Raw genomic sequence first — 22036 nt, forward strand, 5'->3', positions numbered from 1 at the left:
ATTGAGAGTGTTTACTTATTTATTATAGGATCTACAGTGCCTGGCCTAGCACTTTATATACAGCAGATACTCAAGAAAACATTTCCTGGAATAGTAAAATATTACTAGTAGTAATATCATTGTGATGTGGATTTTCAGGCCATGCATCAGAGAAGTTTTACATCTGTTTACATTTAAAGATAAATGTTATCTTTATAAGAGATGATATATTTAAAAAAAAGGGAAAGGATATAGATTTCTAAAAAACAAATCCAGTTTTAAGTTAGCTATCGTCATAGAGTTTTGTGAAAAGATAGACATGTGAAGTCAATTGCAAAACTCTTCTAATTTCAAAGATTTCTACTGGATATGTGAATTCTTCTATACACAGTTATTCATACTGTGCACTGCTTAAATCCATAAGGTGGCATTTACATATGGATTGCCAAGTAAATACATCTCACTTATTTTCCCAATATTGGATAAAAGTTAAAGGTCTTGATTTTGGTGACCAAGGAATGAATATCATTACCCTGATTTGGTTCAGAAGTTAGGGCAGTGTATACACACACATACACACATATACACTTAGGTGTATATGTGTATATATGTATATGAATGTGGGTTTGTTCATATTTATGTATGTATATATGTATCTATACATACATATGTGTATTATTTTATTAAGGTTTCTTCTGTTGAAAGAGAGAAACAGAGAGATAAATAAATTTAATTAAAGAAATATTTTTGATTACCTGCTATTTAGAAGGCACTGCTCCAAGATAAGATTTCTGCTTTGTGCATATAACATATGAACATAAATGCATACATATACAATATATGTACATGTGTATAATACACATATACATGTACATGTACATATCTACAATCAAATATACAACTAAAATACCAAATAATGGTAAATGTCCTGCAGAGAATTAAAATAAAGTCATAAGTGACTGGGAGAATGGTTTGGAAACAGTACCAGCAGAACTTGCTGATGAATTGGAAAGAAGGGCAGAGAGGATTCAAGGATAATTCTTAGATTCTGGAACAAGTATGTTATATGTTGTTACAATGTTTGTGAAAACTACATTTTTGTAAGAAGCTACAAAGCAGATTTTATGTAAAATCTTCTTCTAGTTAGGCATGCCATTGTTTCTAAAAAGGAATGCCAACAATTTCCCCCCATGGGTGATTGAATATTGATTGAATTTATCTAATGAATTAGTGCATATATACTTGGGGAGAAGAGCTCTATACATTTTATAAAGCTATAATCTAGCCTTTTTTGCACATAAAAAAATATATAGAAAGACTAAGTGCCATGGGTATAACCCTTCTGTTCTGAAATTGACAGAAAAGATCATATATAAAGAGTGCAAGGGAAAACATTTTAAATGTTGGATTTGTTGGGTGGTGGAGTCTTTCTTCCCTTCAGACAGGAATGAGGGTTTTCCGCATGGACACTTTAGTCAGTGATCCATCTAGGTACCACAGAAACATGTACTTCAGAGTGGTATCTCAATGAATTTTTACCTTGAAAGGTGAAACTTTATCCACTTCAGGCTCATCTTAAAGAAATGAAATTTAGCCTCAACTCCATGTTGAGTAAGCCTGTACATATCCACTTTTCAAAATGCTTTATAATGAAAGCAGTGCCCCTGTCTCCACTACTTGATCCCATTTCACTTCTCTCTGCAGAGTTCAACAGCATATTCATCCAGTCAGAGGTACTGCTTTCCCACAGGCATCACAGCTCTCCCTGCTTATTCATGTCCAGAGATGCTATGTTTTATCTCAGCGATTAAAGAAGGTACTGTTTTAAGACTCATCCAGCTAGTTTATTGTCTGGAAACTCTCAACTGGAGATGAGAGCAGCAGCCATAGGCTTCTTCCATCAGTGCACTCTTTGTTGTTCCACATGGATGTCTTTTCTATCCTTTTCTTCCTACACCGTATATTTTTCTATCTATGCTTCTAAAGAAAGCATCTCCAAAGGAAAAATGCTCATTATGAGCACACAGAATCAATTTACCAACTGGTAGGTCTGTTTCCATGTGAGGAAACAGATTTTAGCTGAATCCCTTTCAAATGTTTGCTAGGCTGGCTGTACATCTGTCCATTAATCCAGTCTTCTCTTTCCTGCTCCCCACCCACTCATCTGAGCCCAAAGATTCACTCTCTTATTTCCATTTTGATCTGTATTACCTTTCCTAACAGCACAGCTAAGCAAAAAATCATGTAGACTCTCAATGTTTCTAAATGTTTTGTTGCTGGATAATTATAACAGTAAATGTAAGTGTGACTGCCAAATTTTTAGTCTAGCTACATATTTACTATGAAGCACAGAAGTACACTCTTAATTTTAATTAATGAGAGTTCTCATTAGCTTTCAAATCATTGATAATCATAGAAGGAATATATAAAATATATACCTTAAGACTAGGAAAGTATGTATTATAATCATATTTGCTTAGCTCTAGAGTAAGACAAATTTAAACACAAATTTAGGATATTACTTTATGATATTCCTAATCTGTTTCATAATTAGTATGGCATGCATCTATATATGTATTATCTATTTTGCTAAGTTTAGGATCAGGAACTAAAACCCTAAAGCAATTGAATTTATATCTTGTACCTTAGTTAAGTATTTGAAGGAGATAACAGATGGTTTGGAAATGTGTGTTAAAGTGAAAGAAAGGCTACCCTCCATGACACAATTTCCCTCTCTCCCATGGTAAACAAATTGACTGAAAGGAAGAATCAGCACCTGGGATGGGAAGTGAACCTGCATTTACCTGTAGTCTCTGAAAGAGATGGGTATCTAAATGAACAACAAAGTTTGGAAGCTTGGTTTGATGCAGGAATTTGTAATATCTTGGTGTACAACATTCTGCCTCTGCATAATTTTGACATTTATTATTAAACAATAAAGGTAAAGTGAAACGAAAGTAGCAGTTGTATCAATTTTTTTTAAGCTGGAAAGGCATATTTAATAGTTTGATACCTTTCACTAAACGAAAACACATAGATATTTCTAGCAGTAATATTCTCTTACTATAAAAATTAAAAACCTGAAACACTATTTTTATAAATGTTCTTACTAGCTAACAATAAAATGTGATGGATCTTATTCTATGTATGTGTTATATTTTTGAGGTAAATTATCCTGGAAACAAGCAAACAAACAAAAAGCAATATCACATTTTTCATCAGTATTCATTTCAATAGATACATGAATAAATATATAAAACAAACCATAACTGTCAAGTGATATTTTAGGAATACAAAGTCAGCAACTGTCAGTAAACTGATTGGCATTACATAAACAAGCTTTTTATACTATTTCACTTTCTACTATAATAATAATACTAGTTATGAAAAATTTTACTTGTTTTTATATGGTCCTACATATGAAATTTGCTAGAAAAAGCTAAATATGTACATATAAAGAAAAGTAAAAATGTGGAAAGGTGCATAGTGGGTAATTTTATTCAAAATAAGAATAGTAAGAGTTAAGATAATGAAGAAGTAATGAATTGTTATAAAAGCTTATTTCTGTAAGTCAAAAACAGTGAAGTAATGGAATAAAAGTAGTGGTAAGATAATTTTAAATTTCATATAAGGGCTACTACGAAAAGTAAATTTGAAGAGACATGGTGAGTATCATGAACAAAGTTCTGGAATAGTGCATCTCAACTCTGCCATGACTGTGTGAGACAGCCCTGAGATGGGTCCTAAGTGGAGTGTCCTCTCCACTGAAGCTCACACTGGACTCTCCCTTACTCCTCTCTACAGTGTGGACCTGCCATAGTTAGTACAGCTACTGGCAGAAGAAGAAATAAGTTACTCATTTTTTCTACTTGTATTACTGTATTTCTTCCCGAATTCTGGGGAGGGCAGATGATAGTAAAAGAGTTCCAGCACCACTGTCCATCTTCCATATGTATTCTGAGGCGTGGTTATGCCTTTCTCTAGCATAAGTGTGAAGGGAGATCAAAGGCTTTGGGATAGTTGAGGAGGAAGAAGTATAGGATTTGGGGGGAAGTGGTAATTTATGTTTTCCACTCTTCATAGATATTCTTTCAAAATTTCCCAGGTACTATAAATTTCTGACACTTTCAAAAGAATACTTTTTAAATAAGTGGATGACAAATAAATATAAGGACTTGAATCATCCCCAACCACAAAATAAGATTAATCTCAGGTCATTCTCACTTCTGTGCAGCCATTCCTTGTGTGATGAATAGGTATCTTCTATGATCTCTATACGAAAAGATGGAGATCTGGGTAGCATTTCTTTGAGGAGAGGATATTTTACCTAAACTTTCTGAACTTGATGTTGCATCAGAGAAACAAGGGTGATTATAACTTTTATCCTGCTCTCTCTATATTACTAATTTGCTGTAGTGTTGATTTTTAATGATCTTCTCTATTGCTTAGTTAACAAGAATATAGAATTTTCTCATTCTTCAATAGGGATAACTTAATTTATGCTCTGGGTACCATTCAGGGAAGACTATGGGCAGTAAATTGTACACAACCTTTGGGTAAATTTTGTACCAGAGCACTGGACTGAGATTGCTTTAAGGTATCATAAGACTACTAGTAATATTATAATAATAATACTCTGACTTATTATATATCTATGTACCTGGCACTGGTGGGTACTTCTATTTATGATGTATGCCATTTGTTTATAAATAATCCAGAAGTACTGTGTTACTTTTTTTTTTTTAATTCCAGACACTTGGACCATGTTGTCACAAACTCTGAATATCTACATCATTGTATAGCCATACTCCTATAACTCTGATTTTTGTACTATACTTACTTGAATGCTTATCATTCATGTTTAACTCTAAGCTTCTTGAGTGATATCCACCTTTGCTCCTATAGTGCATTTGCACTCAGTGAATAAATGCTAAATACTTATTTGGTGAATGAATGAATATCTCCTTTGATCTCAGTTCTCTAAATAGTAAAAACAGCAGTGGAACAGCATATTTCAAGACCATTAATATGGAAGTAATTAACCATTCAAAAGAAAGAAATAGCATGATAACAATAATAACATGAGAGTAACTTCAATATTTATTATACAGAAGCAAAAAACAAAAAAAAACCTACTGTGCTCACAGGAATTAATAGTATCACTATGGCTACTAATTTAACAGATCAATTTTTCCATTGCTGAGCTTGTTAATGAAAAAATGGTACCTTTTTTCCTAATGGAATCTCTACAGTGCAAACATTTCAAAAGTGTAATTTTTTTTTTTTTTTTTTTTTTTTTTTTTTTGCGATACGCGGCCTCTCTCTCTCTCTCACTGTTGTGGAGCACAGGCTTCGGATGCGCAGGCTCAGCAGCCATGGCTCACGGGCCCAGTCACTCCACGGTATTTGGGATCTTCCTGGACCGGGACACGGTTCCGTGTCCCTTGCATCGGCAAGTGGACTCTCAACCACTGTGCCACCAGGGAAGCCCCAAAAGTGTAATGTTTTATCTTACAGGTATTTGTATACATGTACTGAATTTTGTTAGGCCTTTCATTGAGAGTGAGAACCAGACTGGCAGTTTCAAATTACCATCTGAAATTGTAATGTTTAAATTTGCAAAGGTATCATGGGGGTTAGGGTGGAGGGGAACACTCCAGTGTCCATGACATACAAAGTCAGTGCTGTTAACAATTAAATGTGAAAACATTTAAATAATGCACTTCCACTGACACCCAAAGAATAAAATCTAACCATTTAGGATGGTACCTAGATAGCAGATGATTTCACAGCAAAGTGCTCTGACCTCCATCAAGTTCGAATCAATAGAACCTAGGTAACTGTGGTAGAATCAAAGACAGTCTCAGCTCATGAAAGGCTCTTCTGTGCTAGAGCTATATTAAATTATCACAGCTAATGTAAAATCAAACTTGGTGTAAAAGATAAAAGGGTAAAGTTCTCACGAATGATCACTTATCACTTCATTCCGAAATGCATACAGCATTCATTATAGATTGAAATACCACTCAAATTTCACCATTTACTTGGGTTTTGAAATGGCCAAATCATTAACAGAAGAGAGTAGCTTTTTATATTTATACAACCAGTGACTAATGAAACATTATACCCTGTGAGCAAAGGAGGAAAAAAGCCCCTTTATTTTGTAATGAACCCAATTGGAGCCCTTTTTAAACACAGTGTATTATGGTTTCACTGTTTCATCGAGCCTCTCATTACTTGTGTCAATAATCCTAGGTAAACCACTGTTGAACTTCACAGCATTTATCTAGTAGCATGAATAGCATTAATCTATGGGGTGCTTTTGATGAATTGTAGTTCAAAAAGCAAAGCCAAAAATGACTTCTTACAAAGTGCTCAGAGAAGTATTTATTAGAAATATGTCAACTGCCAACTACCTAAAGGTAGCTTGGCTATTTAGGAAATCATGCTGTTGGCTAGCTTGCAAACACTGAGAAAACATATGCATTTTCCCCACTTGAATTACTTTAAAAAAACAAATAACATACTTTTCATCTAAGTATATTATTTTTTCTGTCACTTCCCTTCTAATTCTCTATATTTTTATGTCATATTGCTTTCAACACAATGTGACTTGCTATGCAACATGCCCCAGGTTCCAAAACTGTTAGGTGAGACAAGCGCTTATCAAGTTGAGGGTGAATCAGACTTCATTTCCTTGACTGCAGGATCTAAACATCCAGGTCAGCACAAAACTGAAAGCTACTCCTGGATCCTGCTCTAAGGATCTAACTTATCTTCTTGACACACTCAGTGGTTGTTATATTCTCTCTGGCAGTGAGCCCGGTAGGGTTTATCTACAGGGGGTTACTACATTTAATTCCAATTTATCAGTCTAATTTGATTAGGCTGATCTTTCCCAAAAGCTGGAATTTGCACAATTCATGAGATACTAGAAATTACTCTCTCAGCTCTGTTATCTTCAAGATGTCTATATGTGGAAAGTCTATTCAATGCAAGACTTTGTTTGCCTTCAAGAACAAAAGTGTTATGAAGAACTGAGAAATAGTAGACACTAAGGCAATTTGAAAATAAAGTTGTAAATTGACTTAATACATTATTCTTTTTCCAATTTTGGCCGGTATCATAAAAAAGTAAACAACTTGGAAAAAAACACAAATGGGATTATCTTTCCCCTAAAATTAAATCCCTTTACAAAGAATTAGACTTTATCCCCCAAATTCCTTTTTTGGAAAGGTATAAAATTAACTCATGCTTCTTACAGTTATTTTATACTTAGGTTCATGAGAAAGGTTTCAAATAAGTGTACTCCCTTCAGGATTTCTAAGATCCATTGGATTTATTACAGCATTGTGTAATTTTTACACAGTACTCATTCAAATACTGTAATATTGTGTAGAACACAACATTAGTCTTAAAAAAATGTTTTCTTGATTGTTTTAAGATTTTTCTTAAAAAAATCTTACATTCTCTAATGCTTTTTTCTCTTGGAGATTCACATTGTACCCTATAAATAAACTCTGAGAAGTCCTGCAATAAAAAAATCTGACTAATTTTGTTTATTGTGATATTTATCGATTTCAGAAAAGTTCATCTTCGTCTAACAATATGTTAAAGCTACCTCATGAACAACTTGCCCTGGCTTTTGGAGTTTAGGAAAAACAGAGATTATTTTTAATCTTGGATATTGGCATGTCTTTTTGCCATTTTCCTATATTTACTCAAATTGTGAGATCATTGCAGAGGAGAAAAAAATGTCTGTGGGTGTTTCAAATTATTGTTCATAAGAAATTAGTGCAGTTTTCACTAGTATTATACACCTCTGTCTTTGCTACATCTCGATTACATGCTATCTCTCTTTGTAAAACTAGTAATAGTGATTATAAAGCATATTTTTATGATAATACTACCAAAATTAACTCAGGGAAAATATTGTTTTCATGATTCTGATTTATAATTTAAAGCATAAAATGTAAAGAAAACCATTAATATGATTTACTATTCACCACCAAATATTATACAGTATATTTATAAATAAAAAATCTTTCACAAATATAAATTTTATTTCGAGTATAGGCTGTAATTTTATTTTATTAGTTTGACTTGAAACATATTAATTGTGAATCATGGAGATATTTACACTTATGAGAAGTCCTTGTGAAAGAAAAAGAAAACCCGTTTAAATTTGTTTATTATTCTAAAGATTTTGATAAATTTAAGCAGTTTTTCAGGTCATTCTTGCATGTATAATAATGTCAAAAGGTACTCACCATGTACAATGAGAACATACTCTGCGCTGCTTTGGCCAATGGTATTTGTGGCTTCACATCGATATGTACCATTATCCGTTTTGTTGAGGAAAAGAATGTTTAGCTCCCTACCACTCACAACCATTCGGTCAGGATCTGGTAATTCTCCGCCATCCTTTGTCCACAAAACAGGTTCTGGCCTATTGGATTTAAACATGCATATAAACAAAAAACATATGAAATGTTACATATTCTGTGAATTAATTAAGGAATTTATAAATATTTAACACTCATTTCATGGATAACTATGTGCTAACTTCTATAAGGTACCAAAAGAATCATAATGCACTCACTCAGAAGATTTTGGAGGTATGGCAATTATAATTTTATTCTATTCTCCTTAACTAAGCAGACATGTATTAAGGAGCTAATTAGTTGAGTCACTATAGTAGTCACTGATAGATAGCAGGTCCTGCAGCCCAGATTCTGTGGCTAAATGTCTCATACCTGCTAGTCTCTGGAGGATTGCCTGTGGGCTACTGGAGCAGTCTTCCACAGAAGTACCTGGAATTATACCTTTGCATTTGGGGCCACCATTGTGGGGCACAGCTTTGCCTGAAACCACCTGAAATTTCTCCCCCTTACCTTTCCTGCTTTCTCATCCCTCTAGAGGTTTTTTTTTCCTGCAAGTTATCTCTTTTCTTTTCTTTCCTCCTTAGCTTTACTGAGATATAACTGACACACAACACTGCACTAGTTTAAGGTGCAGAGCATAATGATTTGATATATGTAAATGTTGTCACATGATTACCACAATAAGTTTAGTGAACATCCATCACCTCACATAGTTATTTTTTTTCTTGTGATGAGAACTTTTAAGATCTACTCTCTTAACAACTTTAAAATATACAATCCAGTATTATTAACTATAATTGGCATATTATACATTATATCCTTAGAACTTATAACTTGAATTTTGTATCTTTTGACCACCTTCACCCATTTTCCCTATCCCCCACCCCTGCCTCTGGCCACTTCTATTCAACATTTTACTGGAAGTCCTAGCCAGAGCAATTAAGCAGGAAAATAAATAACAGGTAACCAAATTGGAAAGGAAGAAGTAAAACTGTCTTCATTTGCAGATGATATGATAGCACATAAAGAAAACCCTAAAAATTCCACTAAAAAGCTCTTAAAACTAATGAATGAATTCAGTAAAGTTGCAAGATACAAAATCAATAGACAAAAATCAACTGAATTTCTATACACCAGTAATAAAATATCAGAAACAGAAATTAAGAAAATCTATTTTATAATTGCATCAAAAATAATAGAATACTTAGAAAAAAAATGTAACCAAGGCGGTGAAAGATCTGTACACTGAAAACTATAAGACATTAATGAAAGAAACTGAAGAGGTCAAATAAATGGAAAGATGGTCTTTGCTCATAGATTGAAAGAATTATTATTAAATGTCTATACTACCCAAAGCAATCTACAAATTCAATGCAATCCCTATCAAAATTCCAATGGCATTTTTCACATAAAAAGAACAAACAATCCTAAAATTTGTATGCAACAACAAAAGGCCCCAAATAGGCAAGCAATCTTGAGAAAGAAGGAAAAGCTGGGGGTTTCACACTTCCTGATTTCAAATGATATTTCAAAGATATAGTACTTAAAAGAGTATGATACTGGCAAAAATATAGACACATAGATAAATGGAATAGAAGGTTCAAAAATAAACCCATGCATATACGGTCAATTAATTTTTGACAAAGGAGGTAAGAATACACAATAGGGGAAAGGACAGTCTCTACAATAAATAGTGCAGGGAAAACTGAAGTGCCACACACAAAAGAATAAAGCTGGGCCCCTATTTTACGTTATACATAGACATCAACTCAAAATGGATTAAAAACTTGAATGTAAGACCTGAAAATGTAAAACAGAAAGAAGCTCCTTGGCATTGGTCTTGGTGATGATTTTTCAGGTTTAACACCAAAAGCAAAGACAACAAAAGCAAAAATAAACAAGTGGGACCACGTCAAATTAAAAAGCTTCAGCAAGCAAAAGAAACAACTTAAAAAATGAAAAGGAAGCCTATGAAATGAGAGAAATTATTTGCAAATATTATGTCTGGGTAAATAAGATAAGGGGTAAATATCCAAAATAAAGAAAGAGCTCATACAAGTCAGCAGCAAAAAACCCTGATTAAAAACAGATAATCTGAATAGACATTTTTTACAAAGGAGATATACAAATGGACAACAGGTACATGAAGAGATGCACAACATCACTAACAGCCAGGGAAATGAAAATCAAAACCACAATGAGATAACACTTATGCCTGTTAGAATGTCTGCCTTCTAAAGGACAAGAAGTAATAACTGTTGGGGAGGGTGTGGAGAAAAGGGAACTCTCCTACACTGGTGGTGGGAATGTAAATTGGTGCAGCCACTATGGAGAACAGTATGGAGGTTCCTCAAAAAATTAAAAATAGAATTACCATATGGTCCAGTGATTCTACTCGTGGGTATATATCCAAAGGTGGGGGGGGGGGGGGAAATCACTGTTTCAAAAAGGTATCTGCACCCATATCCATTTTAGCACTATTTACAATAGCCAAGACATGGAAACAACTTAAGTGTCCATTTACAAATGAATGGATAAAGAAAATAAATTCCAAATGTAATGGAATACTATTCAGTCATTAAAAAAAAGAAGGAAATCCTGCCATTTGTGACAATATGGATGGACCTTGAGGGCATTACGCTAAGTGGAAAAGTCAGACAGAGAAAGATGGATACTATATGACTTCACTTATATGTGGAATCTAAGAAAAAACTGAACTCATAGAAACTGACAGTTCTCCTTTAATCAAATACTTGCAAACAATTCTCAAAACCTGCTTTCAGGGAAGAAAGGATAAATGAATCATGAATTTCTGTCTTCAAAGAGTTCAGTCTTATGTAATTGTTAATGATAAGAATGGTTATTAGTATCTATCACCATGTGTTGACAATGTCCTAGTTACTTTACGTAGATTTACTATAATCCTTGTAAGAACATGGTGAGTATCATTTTAAAAAATATAATGCAGATAATAATATAGAAGATTAGAGATGTATTCAAACCCTGGTCTGAATCCATAGTCAATGCTTTGCCCACTACCCCTTGTGTTCTAACATGATGAATATTTTCCTAGTTCTTCTATGTCAAAATTTTTAAATTTAAACATGATTTTATCTTACCATTATAAATTATTTTCAAAAAAGCTTTAATTATTTGTTTATTTTGGTGAAAACGTTGAACTTATGCTTTGTTGTCGTGAATACAATTAGAACATAGGTCTTGATAAGTGGTGCCTATGACTACCACAGCTTTTCTAAGATGAAGAATATATATTTTTCTGACAAAATTTTGTAAAAGAAATAAAAGTTGTGAACCAAATAATAATAAATATTGTAAATTGTATCAAAATAAGTAGATCAGCAGTATGGTAAAAAAGTCACTTAGCTTTTTAGTAAAAGCTTGTCACCTAAAAACATTAGAATAATACAATAATTTATATCATCCAATTATATAGACAACTCATTCTGATAGCATCTTTAATGAAAGTCAAACCATTAATACTTCTCAGCTCCCTTCATATATTCCTCATTTGCTTCTTGCTATTTGAATTTACTAATTCTTATTTTAAAACTGATAGACTGGATAATCTTGGACCATAGACATCCTTAAAATTCTTTAAATAAAAAAGCAGGCACAATAAAACTATGATTAACTGCATGTAAGTGAAATAATTAGAAATTGCATCCTTTCTACAAAGCCACATAAGGCCAACATTAAGATAACAGTTACATTAAGGATAACTTGAATTTCAGAAAATTCATCCTTAAAATACTGCTTAATAGAAATATTTTATTATATTAAGAGGCAATATTTCTTCATATATGTTGGAATTTAAACACACAGATATAATTATATGCAAATACCTATACATTTCCATACATAAAATATACTCCCCAAATCTAAACTGTCAATTTTTTCTCTGTTAGTGTTCATAACTTTAAGTCATATCTTAAAGCACATGGCTCTGTAAATATGTAATTAAATTTAGATATATATTTTAAATTTTGTGTATAGAAATGAAGTTAAAGATCTAGAAAAATTATTCAAGTTGCCAGTATTTAAAAAAACTTTTTTTCTAAAATAATAATTCTCTCTTTTAGGAAATAATGAAAAAACACCTGCAAAAATGGTTAACAGGAGATTACAGCAGTATAAGTCACTCCTGACACCGAACACTGCAGGATTCTTGATTGTACTCTGATAAAACTTCAAGGTGGCAAAAAATGTTACCACCATAAGATGCAATTTTAACAAAATGGAGGTTAGAGTTTACACATCGATTAAAAATAGCCTACGCATATTCCAATTAGTACTTAAAATGTTCAAGCTTCTTAATAAAATAAGCTTCACCATAAAAATATTAACTGGTTTAGCAAGTCTTGATACAATTTGTGTTTCATCTTAATAAAGAGGGCCCCTAGGCTTTCTCTAATTGGAACCTAGAATGATTGAATTTCTTGCTGCAAATGAATAAAAATCTTCCCTGCTATTCAGGCAACCAAAGGAGATCATTTAAAAAGTGGTTCCAGTCTACAGTTTCTACGTGATAAGGCTGAAAAAGAGTAGAAGCCAGACACCAGGAATAAGAGGACAGTGACACAGCATCAGGCATGAGATAATACTGTATAACTCTACAGCAAGAATATTAAGATAGCCAATCCAGAGAGTTGCCCCTTTCAAAGCAATTAATTTTCAACTAAAAGTAGAAAATCTTCTGAATGAGATGAAATTAAATTTATGTTTGTCTACCAAATCTATAAGGCTGAAAAAGATGTTTTGTTTTCTTAGGTACCTAAAAATATTTGTGTAGCAGTTTCTTCCTTGGGTAAGCAAAAAACAACAAGAAAATAAAAGTGAAAAAAGGAACCAAATATGCTTTTATATTTATTCTCTTGTATTCTAACGTCTTGGTGAAGTTGTTTTTATCTTAACAGACTTCTAAAAAACTTTTATTGACTCACTGTTTTGTAGATATCTAATAGGAGAATCTCTGATATCTTTAACAATTCCTTATTTATAAATTAGTGTTGGAAAGAATTGCCACAACTTTCTCAGACTACCAGTTTATTTAATATTTGAACTAGATATAAACATAATTACTAATATCCACTGAAACTCCTAAGTTAGTCATTAGGGCATTTATTCTGTAAACTTATGACATAGTAATAATCCCTCTAATTCTTCCAACTGTATATGGAATCATTCACTCCCTAGGTATTGATGAGAATACCTATTGATGAGACTATTGGTGAGCTTTGCCTTCATAGCTCCCATTTTCCCTTTTAGGCTCATGCTTGAGAAGAATAAAGAATAAGCAGTTCAGTTATAGAAATATCAGTCCCACAATACAGATCTCCTAAGGAAAGAATTCTCCTAGTATCCTTACAAAGTGGACAAGAGTAAAAGGTCTTCCAAGTTTTGGAATGGATACACTCTCCAGTATCTTCCTTTTCCCAAATGGCTATATCCCCCTTGAGTTCTGCAATGTCTTTTCCTTCAATAAGCACAGTACATGTTGGGTTCTAATTCTAAAATTAATCCTGTGAAAATTAAGTTACTTTTTCTAGATAAAAGAAAAACATAAGTTACTGTAATAGCATTCAAGTAAACATCTTGTTCTGGCTCAAAGGAAAAAGAAAGAAATTACATACTACAATTACATATATCTTACATTTCCTTTAATATAAGACAAAGCATGAACTTATATTTAATAACTTGGGGCCTTATATGGCACACGAAGATGACTACTGCATTTATTGTAGTTTAGAAATTCCATGGGTGGCAGTAGATGTGATTGAAGCTTCAATACTCAGGAGATATTTTAAAAGCCTAATTCCCCTTTATTTCTTATAATATTTTTACTCTAAAGTGAAAGAAGGTGGTGGGAGTTATGTAAACATCTTGATTCCTTTTTCTGCTTTAAGCAAACTTTTAATTCAAGAAATTATACTGCAGAGTCTGTATATAAAACCTCAGCATTCATGCTATCAAATTTTTAGAGAAATGGAGGGAGAGAACTTAAATGAAAATTAATTGAAAAGTGGGTTTGAAATTGGTTTCAAGTGGAGAATTTTAATTTTATTGGGTTCCCATAGGGAGGATTCTGAGAGAAATCTAGCCTAGGCAATCTCCATTGGGTAGATGGATATTATATCCATAAACCACAGTCCAAACTTTGTCAATCAAGTGAGGAAGAAGAAAAAAGGAAAATAGGAAAACAGAAGCTGGGGTTGTTTGCTCCTTTTTTAAAATTTAAATACAAATACAAAGGAAGTTCAAAGAGTAGCCTTTCTCAAAGCTGTGAAACCAATTCAAAACATAATTTTGTAATGAGTCTCAGATGGAAGCAAAGGATATGGTAGATAAGCAGAAAGAGAATGAAAGGGATTACTTGTGGAGTTATTTATTATGTTGATCATTTCAAATTTAAAGATACATAAAGGATTATTTTGTTATTGAGGATCAAACAAGATGTTTCTGAACATAGTTTGTAAGTAATTTTCTATATATATTGAAAGGTATATTCTTAATTATTGTAAAAATATTGATCTAGGTCCTTGGAGAATACATACAAGCTGTGATTTTTCCTCAGATTTGATTGTTGTGTAACTTAATTATAATGAAATTTGTTTTCCTTTTATTCTGATATTGATTTTATACTTTTCATGGCAGCAATTCTTAAAACATCAAATAAGTTTTACTATTAGCCAAGTTAACTTTGAATGTTTTACTTATCACAATTGAGGTTTGTTTTAAAACATAATCAATGAAACATTTATGTGTCTGTCTTTATACGTATAGTTTTGCTTAAGGGAAAACAAAACTTCAGAAACGTTTTATAGTAGAGTAATCTTCAATGAGTCTCGATGGGTTTAATTACCAGAAAATGTCCTACTCTTACACTTACATCTTAAGACAGGTAAGAGATCAATGAACATTTTTGTTGTTGCTGTTAATTAAAGTATATCTATATATTCTTGACTAGATACTTCATAAGGTTACACAATTATTATCTAACAAGTATCTATAAACAAATCAGTGCAAGTTTTGAACCAAGAATTATGAGGGACATAGGGAAACTAAAATAATATCTGTTCTGAGATATTATACCTTAATAGTTTACATAAAATATGTCTAATCAAATATAACGTTTGGCAGGCTATGGTAAGTGGCATAAATGAGTTATAAAAAGTCATAAAGATTCATCATATCTGCATTAGGAACATTGCAACAGGCTTTATGAAAGATATAACTTTTGACTCATCTCTCTAATTATGGCAGGATTTTGAGTGGTAGAAACGGAAGATGACAGCTCAAGAGGAGTCAGAATCCTGGTTAGGATGCTTGCCTTCCAGAGGCCGTATTGTTGAATAGATGAATTTAAACATAGTGAATGCCTGGAAAGAGTATAAGGTTACTAGGTGATAGTGTTATTGGCTAAGATAACAAATTAGGAAAGGGCAAAGTTAAAAGTATTTGATGTGATAACTGAGCTGGGGGTAATAAAATCAAAAGCCAAGATGTAAGTTGATATTAAGGAACAGGACCAAATATGCTCATAAGAAGCTTAGTCCAAGACAAAGTTTTGTTTTGTTTTTGTTTTGTTTTGTTTGCAGTAGGCGGGCCTCTCACTGTTGTGACCTCTCCCATTGCGGAGCACAGGCTCTGGACGCACAGGCTCAGTGGCCATGGCTCACGGGTCCAGCCGCGCCACAGCATGTGGGATCTTCCCAGACCAGGACACGAACCTGTGTCCCCTGCCTCAGCAGGCAGACTCTCAACCACTGCGCCACCAGGGAAGCCCCCGAGACAAAGTTTTTAGGACATGAAGCTGAACATGAAAAAGTATTATTTTACTATTAGACCAGAAGACTGATGATGCCGTTAATATGGAATACAGAATGAAATATGGTAGGAAACATTCTGGTCATAAAGAGGAGGATGAACAGAAGCAAAGAAATGAAAAAGTTTGGAATAGAGAGGTGGGGGGTAAAAACAAAAACCTGTACATTTAAACCTTTACGTTTTTTAGCCTGGCACTCAACCCTGGCCTTGAGTATCATGTGGAAAAATCCAGACTTTCCTGAAAAATAAAAATGCTTTACTAACTCTTTTGAGAAGTAAATATTTCTGAGCAGACTTTCCTTTAAGTATACCAATGTGAAATACCTGGAAAAGAAAAATTCAATGAAGAGACCATATATAGAGTTCTGAAGAGAGAAAACAAAGATTTACATGAAGTTGGAGTAATAATAAAGGCAAGCACAGAATAATAGAATATAATAGAAGAGCTCTTGGGAAAGTAAACATAACTTTTTGGAGCTAGAAAATGTATGGTGTTAGTGAAAACAAAGGAGAAACTCTCCTTACAGAGTCTAGTCTGTATGAAAACAATCTTAGTCCTGAATAGGAAAAAATAACAATGCAAGACCAACCAACTAACCAACCAGATGACAAACAAACAAAACATAAACCAGGGTGGAAACAAACTGAGATACAGTGGAAAAGAAAAGTTGATGATTTCAGTTTAAGAAACTCTAAATTCAAGTGCTAGAAGAAAATAAAGAAATACATCTCAGGGCTTCCCTGGTGGTGCAGTGGTTAAGAATCTGCCTGCCAATGCAGGGGACGGGGGTTCAATCCCTGGTCTGGGAAGATCCCACTTTCTGCGGAGCAGCTAAGCCTGTGCGTCACAATTATTGAGCCCGCGAACCCCAATTACTGAGCCCGCATGCCACAATTACTGAAGCCCGCGTGCTTAAAGCCTGTGCTCTGCAACAAGAGAAGCCACCGCAATGAAGAGTAGCCCCCACTTGCCACAACTAGAGAAAGCTCACACGCAACAACGAAGACCCAACGCAGCCAAAAAACAAAAGTTTTGCTTTTCTGATATGTGGAAATGTGCCCCATGTATTTTCATAAATGTTTAAAACATATGATTATATGTATACATTTCTGCCCCCATAGTTCTTTAACACAATATTTAGAATAATTATTTTTGCATAATCTGTATTTTGATACAGCTGGTATCATCATTTGTGAAGTTGGCTCTGTCCTGATATTTCAAATATTTAGGGCTGGAATAATACAATAAGCGAAGAGGGAACAAAAGGAAAAGGAGACTTGAAGAAATTATGCAGGTGAAGAAAATTTAACTACTCTTTAATGTATGTAATTTTCCATTGTGTTTCTAGCCTATTGCAGTTATTTGTATTTCATTTAATAAATATCTTTGTGTATTTGTGTGTGTAAGAGAGAGAGAAAGAGTGAAATAGTTCCTTAGCTTTTTTTCCTCATTGGTCTCCACTCCCTTCTGATTTTAGTGGTTTCTGGACGTGTTCTTCAGTCTCTTGCTATATCTACATAATTCTTAAGGGTTAGTCTTTGCTCAGAATAGATAAGATATTTCCTATACTTGAAAAATTCTTTTTATGAAAAGCAATGATTTTTTCCCTTCTATTTGCAGTTTGAGAATCCCAGTGACTCCTGTTGAAAGTCTCAACAATGAAAGCCCTTACTCAAATATCACCATCAGTACTTCTGCCTGATAGGGTCAAAGGTGTTTAATGCAGTGATAAATGAAGTCAGTTTGAAGTGGGAAATCAAGCCTACTTATTCCATTAAATTGCAAGATGAAAGTCTGATTCTGAATTTATCTACTCAGGTAAATTCCTGAAATCAACTATTGCACTAGTATAGTGTCAAGTAGGAGGAGTCTCATTACATTAAAGATTAGATTCAGATGGGACAATAAAATCAATGTTAACCTCATCATTAGATTTAAAATCTCAATAGAAAATGAGAAATGGATTTCTTCTACCCTGATTAATCTGAGCATATGCTACTTGATTCTGACTTTTTAAGGTACTTCTTTCCTACAAGTTTAGAAACTTGTAGTAGAAATAGAAAATAAACTATATGCAAGAGGTAAGTGCCTTTAGAGACTTGAAAATAATGGCACCTTTTAAAGTGCCTGTGAAATCCTGGACCACTTTTTACTGATAAGGTAGTGTTCATTGATAATTATTTTAACATTTTTGAAAAACAAAGCATTCATACTACAAACTGTATAATTCCAGATGCTTTGTGGCACAAGAAATAAAAGATTATCCCCAGAAAAGATAAGATTGCTATGATCCTGAAGGAGTGACAGATTTTAGCACTGAAGAAAAAATATTCAAGATTGTGACAAATGCTTAAGCTAATCTCTCAAGGACTTTGTGCTAAAGCAAAACAATTACCCATGCCTTATCTACACTTAACATTTTTTTTCCCTTTGGTAAACACGGAATATTAATTCCTGGTTAAAAGATCAAGAAATCTTGAGTAAACATCATTCCCTCATCCAAGCAATAATAAGTCCCTCTTTGTATGTACATTAACCTCAAAATCTCTATGATATTTTAAAAAATAATTTCTTAAGAAAATATTATTTTCAATTTCTTTGAAACTTAGGAACTCCTTGAAACCTCCTTTGACTAAGATAGACTTTGGAACATTTTCATGTTTTTCAAATCAATAACTTATGAGTCTGAGTTTCTCAGAATTTCCCACCTTATCAACCTGTGTACATTATAAGGACAATTTGATACCATATAAAATGTATCTACAAGCATCCTAATCAGTCAGATGCCTGAAAACCGTTCAGTTCAAGGGCACATTGCAATGACAGGGTCCTATTCTCCATATAAGAGTTACTTTACAATCCATTACTTTCACTACTATAAAATTGTGCTAACTAACCTTATAAGATCTAATACTTATGTTAAACACTATGTCACCATTATAGAACTGTTTCTGTTCCACGACTTCTTTCTTTTCTAATATTAAAACCAATGGTCTTGGAAAAGTAAAAGTAAAGCGCACGTCATTTATCTGGTAGCTAGGGAATTAAGTGCTTCATGTAAGTAAATGCTGAAGATAATTGAAATTTAAGATTAAAACATTTGCAAGTATATTTTATTCATTTGGATGAAATCCTTCTCAAAGGATCAAACTTTTCTGCATTATTAAACAGAACATACTTAGTGCCATTCAACTGTTTTTTTTGGAGCTAAGATCTCCTCAGTTTGAACATACATTTTTGTGTAGTGACAGTTTTAGAGAAACTGAAGTGATTAGGATTTAGCATGTTCTTTTCCTGAATGTCCCCAAGATCCAGCTTCACCACAGTTGGTGTTAATGTAACAATTTTCAAATCTTTTGAAATGCGACCTACAGGAAAAGATATATTTTACAGCTTTACACAATGCACAAACATATACACACAGGAAATAAAAGCTTGCTCTTTCGAATGTACTGTAACATCTTCTTTCTTTTTCTTCCTTCCTTTCTTATTCTATTATTTTTCCATTTTATTTTTGTTTTTTAAAAACGGTTTTTCAAGTTAATCTGATGACTCATTAAAAGCCACAACCAGCTATTTGAAAAACACTGCATTTGTGACCCACAGTGAGAGCTCCTGTGGCCTCTAGGTCTTTTTGTCCCTGTACTGGAAAGCTATTATATTTTTAATCTTGCTTCTTTTTTCGTTTTTTTTTTTTTTTTTGCAGTACGCGGGCCTCTCACGGTTGTGGCCTCTCCCGCTGCAGAGCACAGGCTCCGGATGCGCAGGCTTAGCAGCCGTGGCTCACAGGCCCAGCCGCTCCGTGGCATGTGGGATCTTCCTGGACCAGGGCATGAACCCGTGTCTCCTGCATCGGCAGGAGGACTCTCAACCACTGTGCCACCAGGGAAGCCCTTAATCTTGCTTCTTGATGGTCACCTCACTATATTCATCTCTATACTTGTAATTTTGAGTGGTGGCGCTGAAGTCCATCACAGCTCACCATTCTAGAGAAATCTGCTGGTCACAAGTCACAAGAGTTGGTGTTCTTTTCTCCTGTCTTTTTTATTTTCTCTGTCTCTCTCTTCTTTCTCCTTTCCTTGAAGCATCCCAGATACTTCCAGTACTTTGAATTTGAAAGAGTTGGGCTTTAAGGCCATCAACAATCACTGATATATTCTACTCATTCTAACTGGAAACATTTGTAAATGTTCATATTTTCTACAATTTGGGACACTGCTGTTTAAATTTTTTTCAAACTTTGAAGTTTAGGGGTTCCTGTATGATTGAGGTTATATCTAGAAAAGTGAATCAATATATACCACACTTTGTAAAAACACATATAATGCAAGAAAATTTCTTTAGATTGTTTGAATAAATGGCTTTCCAAGGTATAAAAATGTTCCCAGTTTCACCATTAATTGAAATAATACTAAATATCTCCAGTGATTCTGAATTTTATTTTTTCACAGTTTGTTCTCTCCATATATTTGCAAAAACGATAATCAAATTATTTACCACAAGCACAAAATGACACACTTCTCAGTAAGTTGAATGGTGATCACCAGAAGGATACTAGCTCTAACATTAGGACATGTATTATGGAAAAAAATTGCAAAGAGAAAAAACAAATCTTACTGAATGGCACTTGTTGAGCAATAGGTTAACATGTTCTTTAATCAAGGATGAAGTATGATATTTCAGCTCTTTTACACGTTAAGAGTGATTTTTGTTTCTGCACATTTCCTACAATTACCATTTTGATGACTGTTTTTATATAAACACAAATGAATGTTTACAGATCTTTAAATAAAGAGTAAAATGCTTAGATGTAATCTCATAATTAATATATTAAAAAGAAACAGAGATTTTAAAATCCATGAGCCCAAAAGTACACATCTTAAAATCTAATCAAGGATATGACATTATCACTCCACAATGTCTTAAACATATTGAGACATTTTAGTGTTAGAGTTTCCCACTGAACATTTACAAAATAATTGGGGTTTTGTTACAAGAAAATTGCTTACCTGGAAATGTTCAAGAAGTACATTTCCTCTTTGGATCTATAATCATGATTCTGCAAGCTCTTATGGGACTTTCACAAGACATAGGCACATTTAACTGAAAATGATTGAGTGCCCAACACACCACAGATGCCCAGCCTAAATAACAGCAGTGGAGATTACCGAGAGTCAGCTTCTTGTTTCAAAATCAAAACCAAATATATTTGGTCTCATTTCCAAGATAACCACTTGTGTGTTTCCAGAAAGTCAACATGGGATTAAATTTTGAAGCCATGAGATGGAAGCAAAAGACCATCTGGGCCTCAGAAGAGAAACTTGTATGAAAAGGACAGCACATGGATATATTTTTTTTAATTACGAAAACTTGGAGTGAATTTCCCAATATTATTCCTTTGAAAGCACTTTAGAAAAAACTGACTACAATGCCTTTAATTAATTAATTGAGACAACTTTATATCTCTCTAGAGATCAGAACACAAGGGGGGAAAAAATCTAAATGCTCTGTAACTTTTATCATCCAAGGACTGACTTTGTGAGAGTATGTATATAGTAGGTCTGTCCCCTCATTTTGTTTATTCCACCAATTTTTTTGGTGACATATTAAGCATAGTATTTAGCAAGAAAGACATACTTTGGGGGAGTGTTCACTTTGAACTTCCTGCTTATTCTATTTACCCTCTAAGGCTGTGCATTGTATTTCATTACATTGGTATTACATTTGCAGGTATTGCTTTGTAGTTATAACCTGCAGTCTTAATCTTCTCAAACATATCAAATTAAGAATATAATATAATTAGCTTTTTAAAAACAAATATATTTAA

At 33.4% G+C, this 22036-nt stretch overlaps 1 protein-coding gene across 2 annotated transcripts in view; it reads right to left on the reverse strand.

The window, feature by feature from the left end:
* CADM2 (cell adhesion molecule 2) overlaps window positions 1–22036 on the reverse strand; it is a 244690-nt gene that overhangs the window by 69533 nt on the left and 153121 nt on the right. For both annotated transcript variants that reach the window (XM_065876194.1, XM_065876195.1), the window contains one exon: window positions 8250–8428. In XM_065876194.1, coding sequence (XP_065732266.1) covers window positions 8250–8428 — 179 coding nt within the window. The remainder of the gene's footprint in view (window positions 1–8249; window positions 8429–22036) is intronic.

This window comes from Phocoena phocoena, chromosome 4, assembly GCF_963924675.1.
Source record: "Phocoena phocoena chromosome 4, mPhoPho1.1, whole genome shotgun sequence".
NCBI classification, from domain to species: Eukaryota; Metazoa; Chordata; class Mammalia; order Artiodactyla; family Phocoenidae; genus Phocoena; species Phocoena phocoena.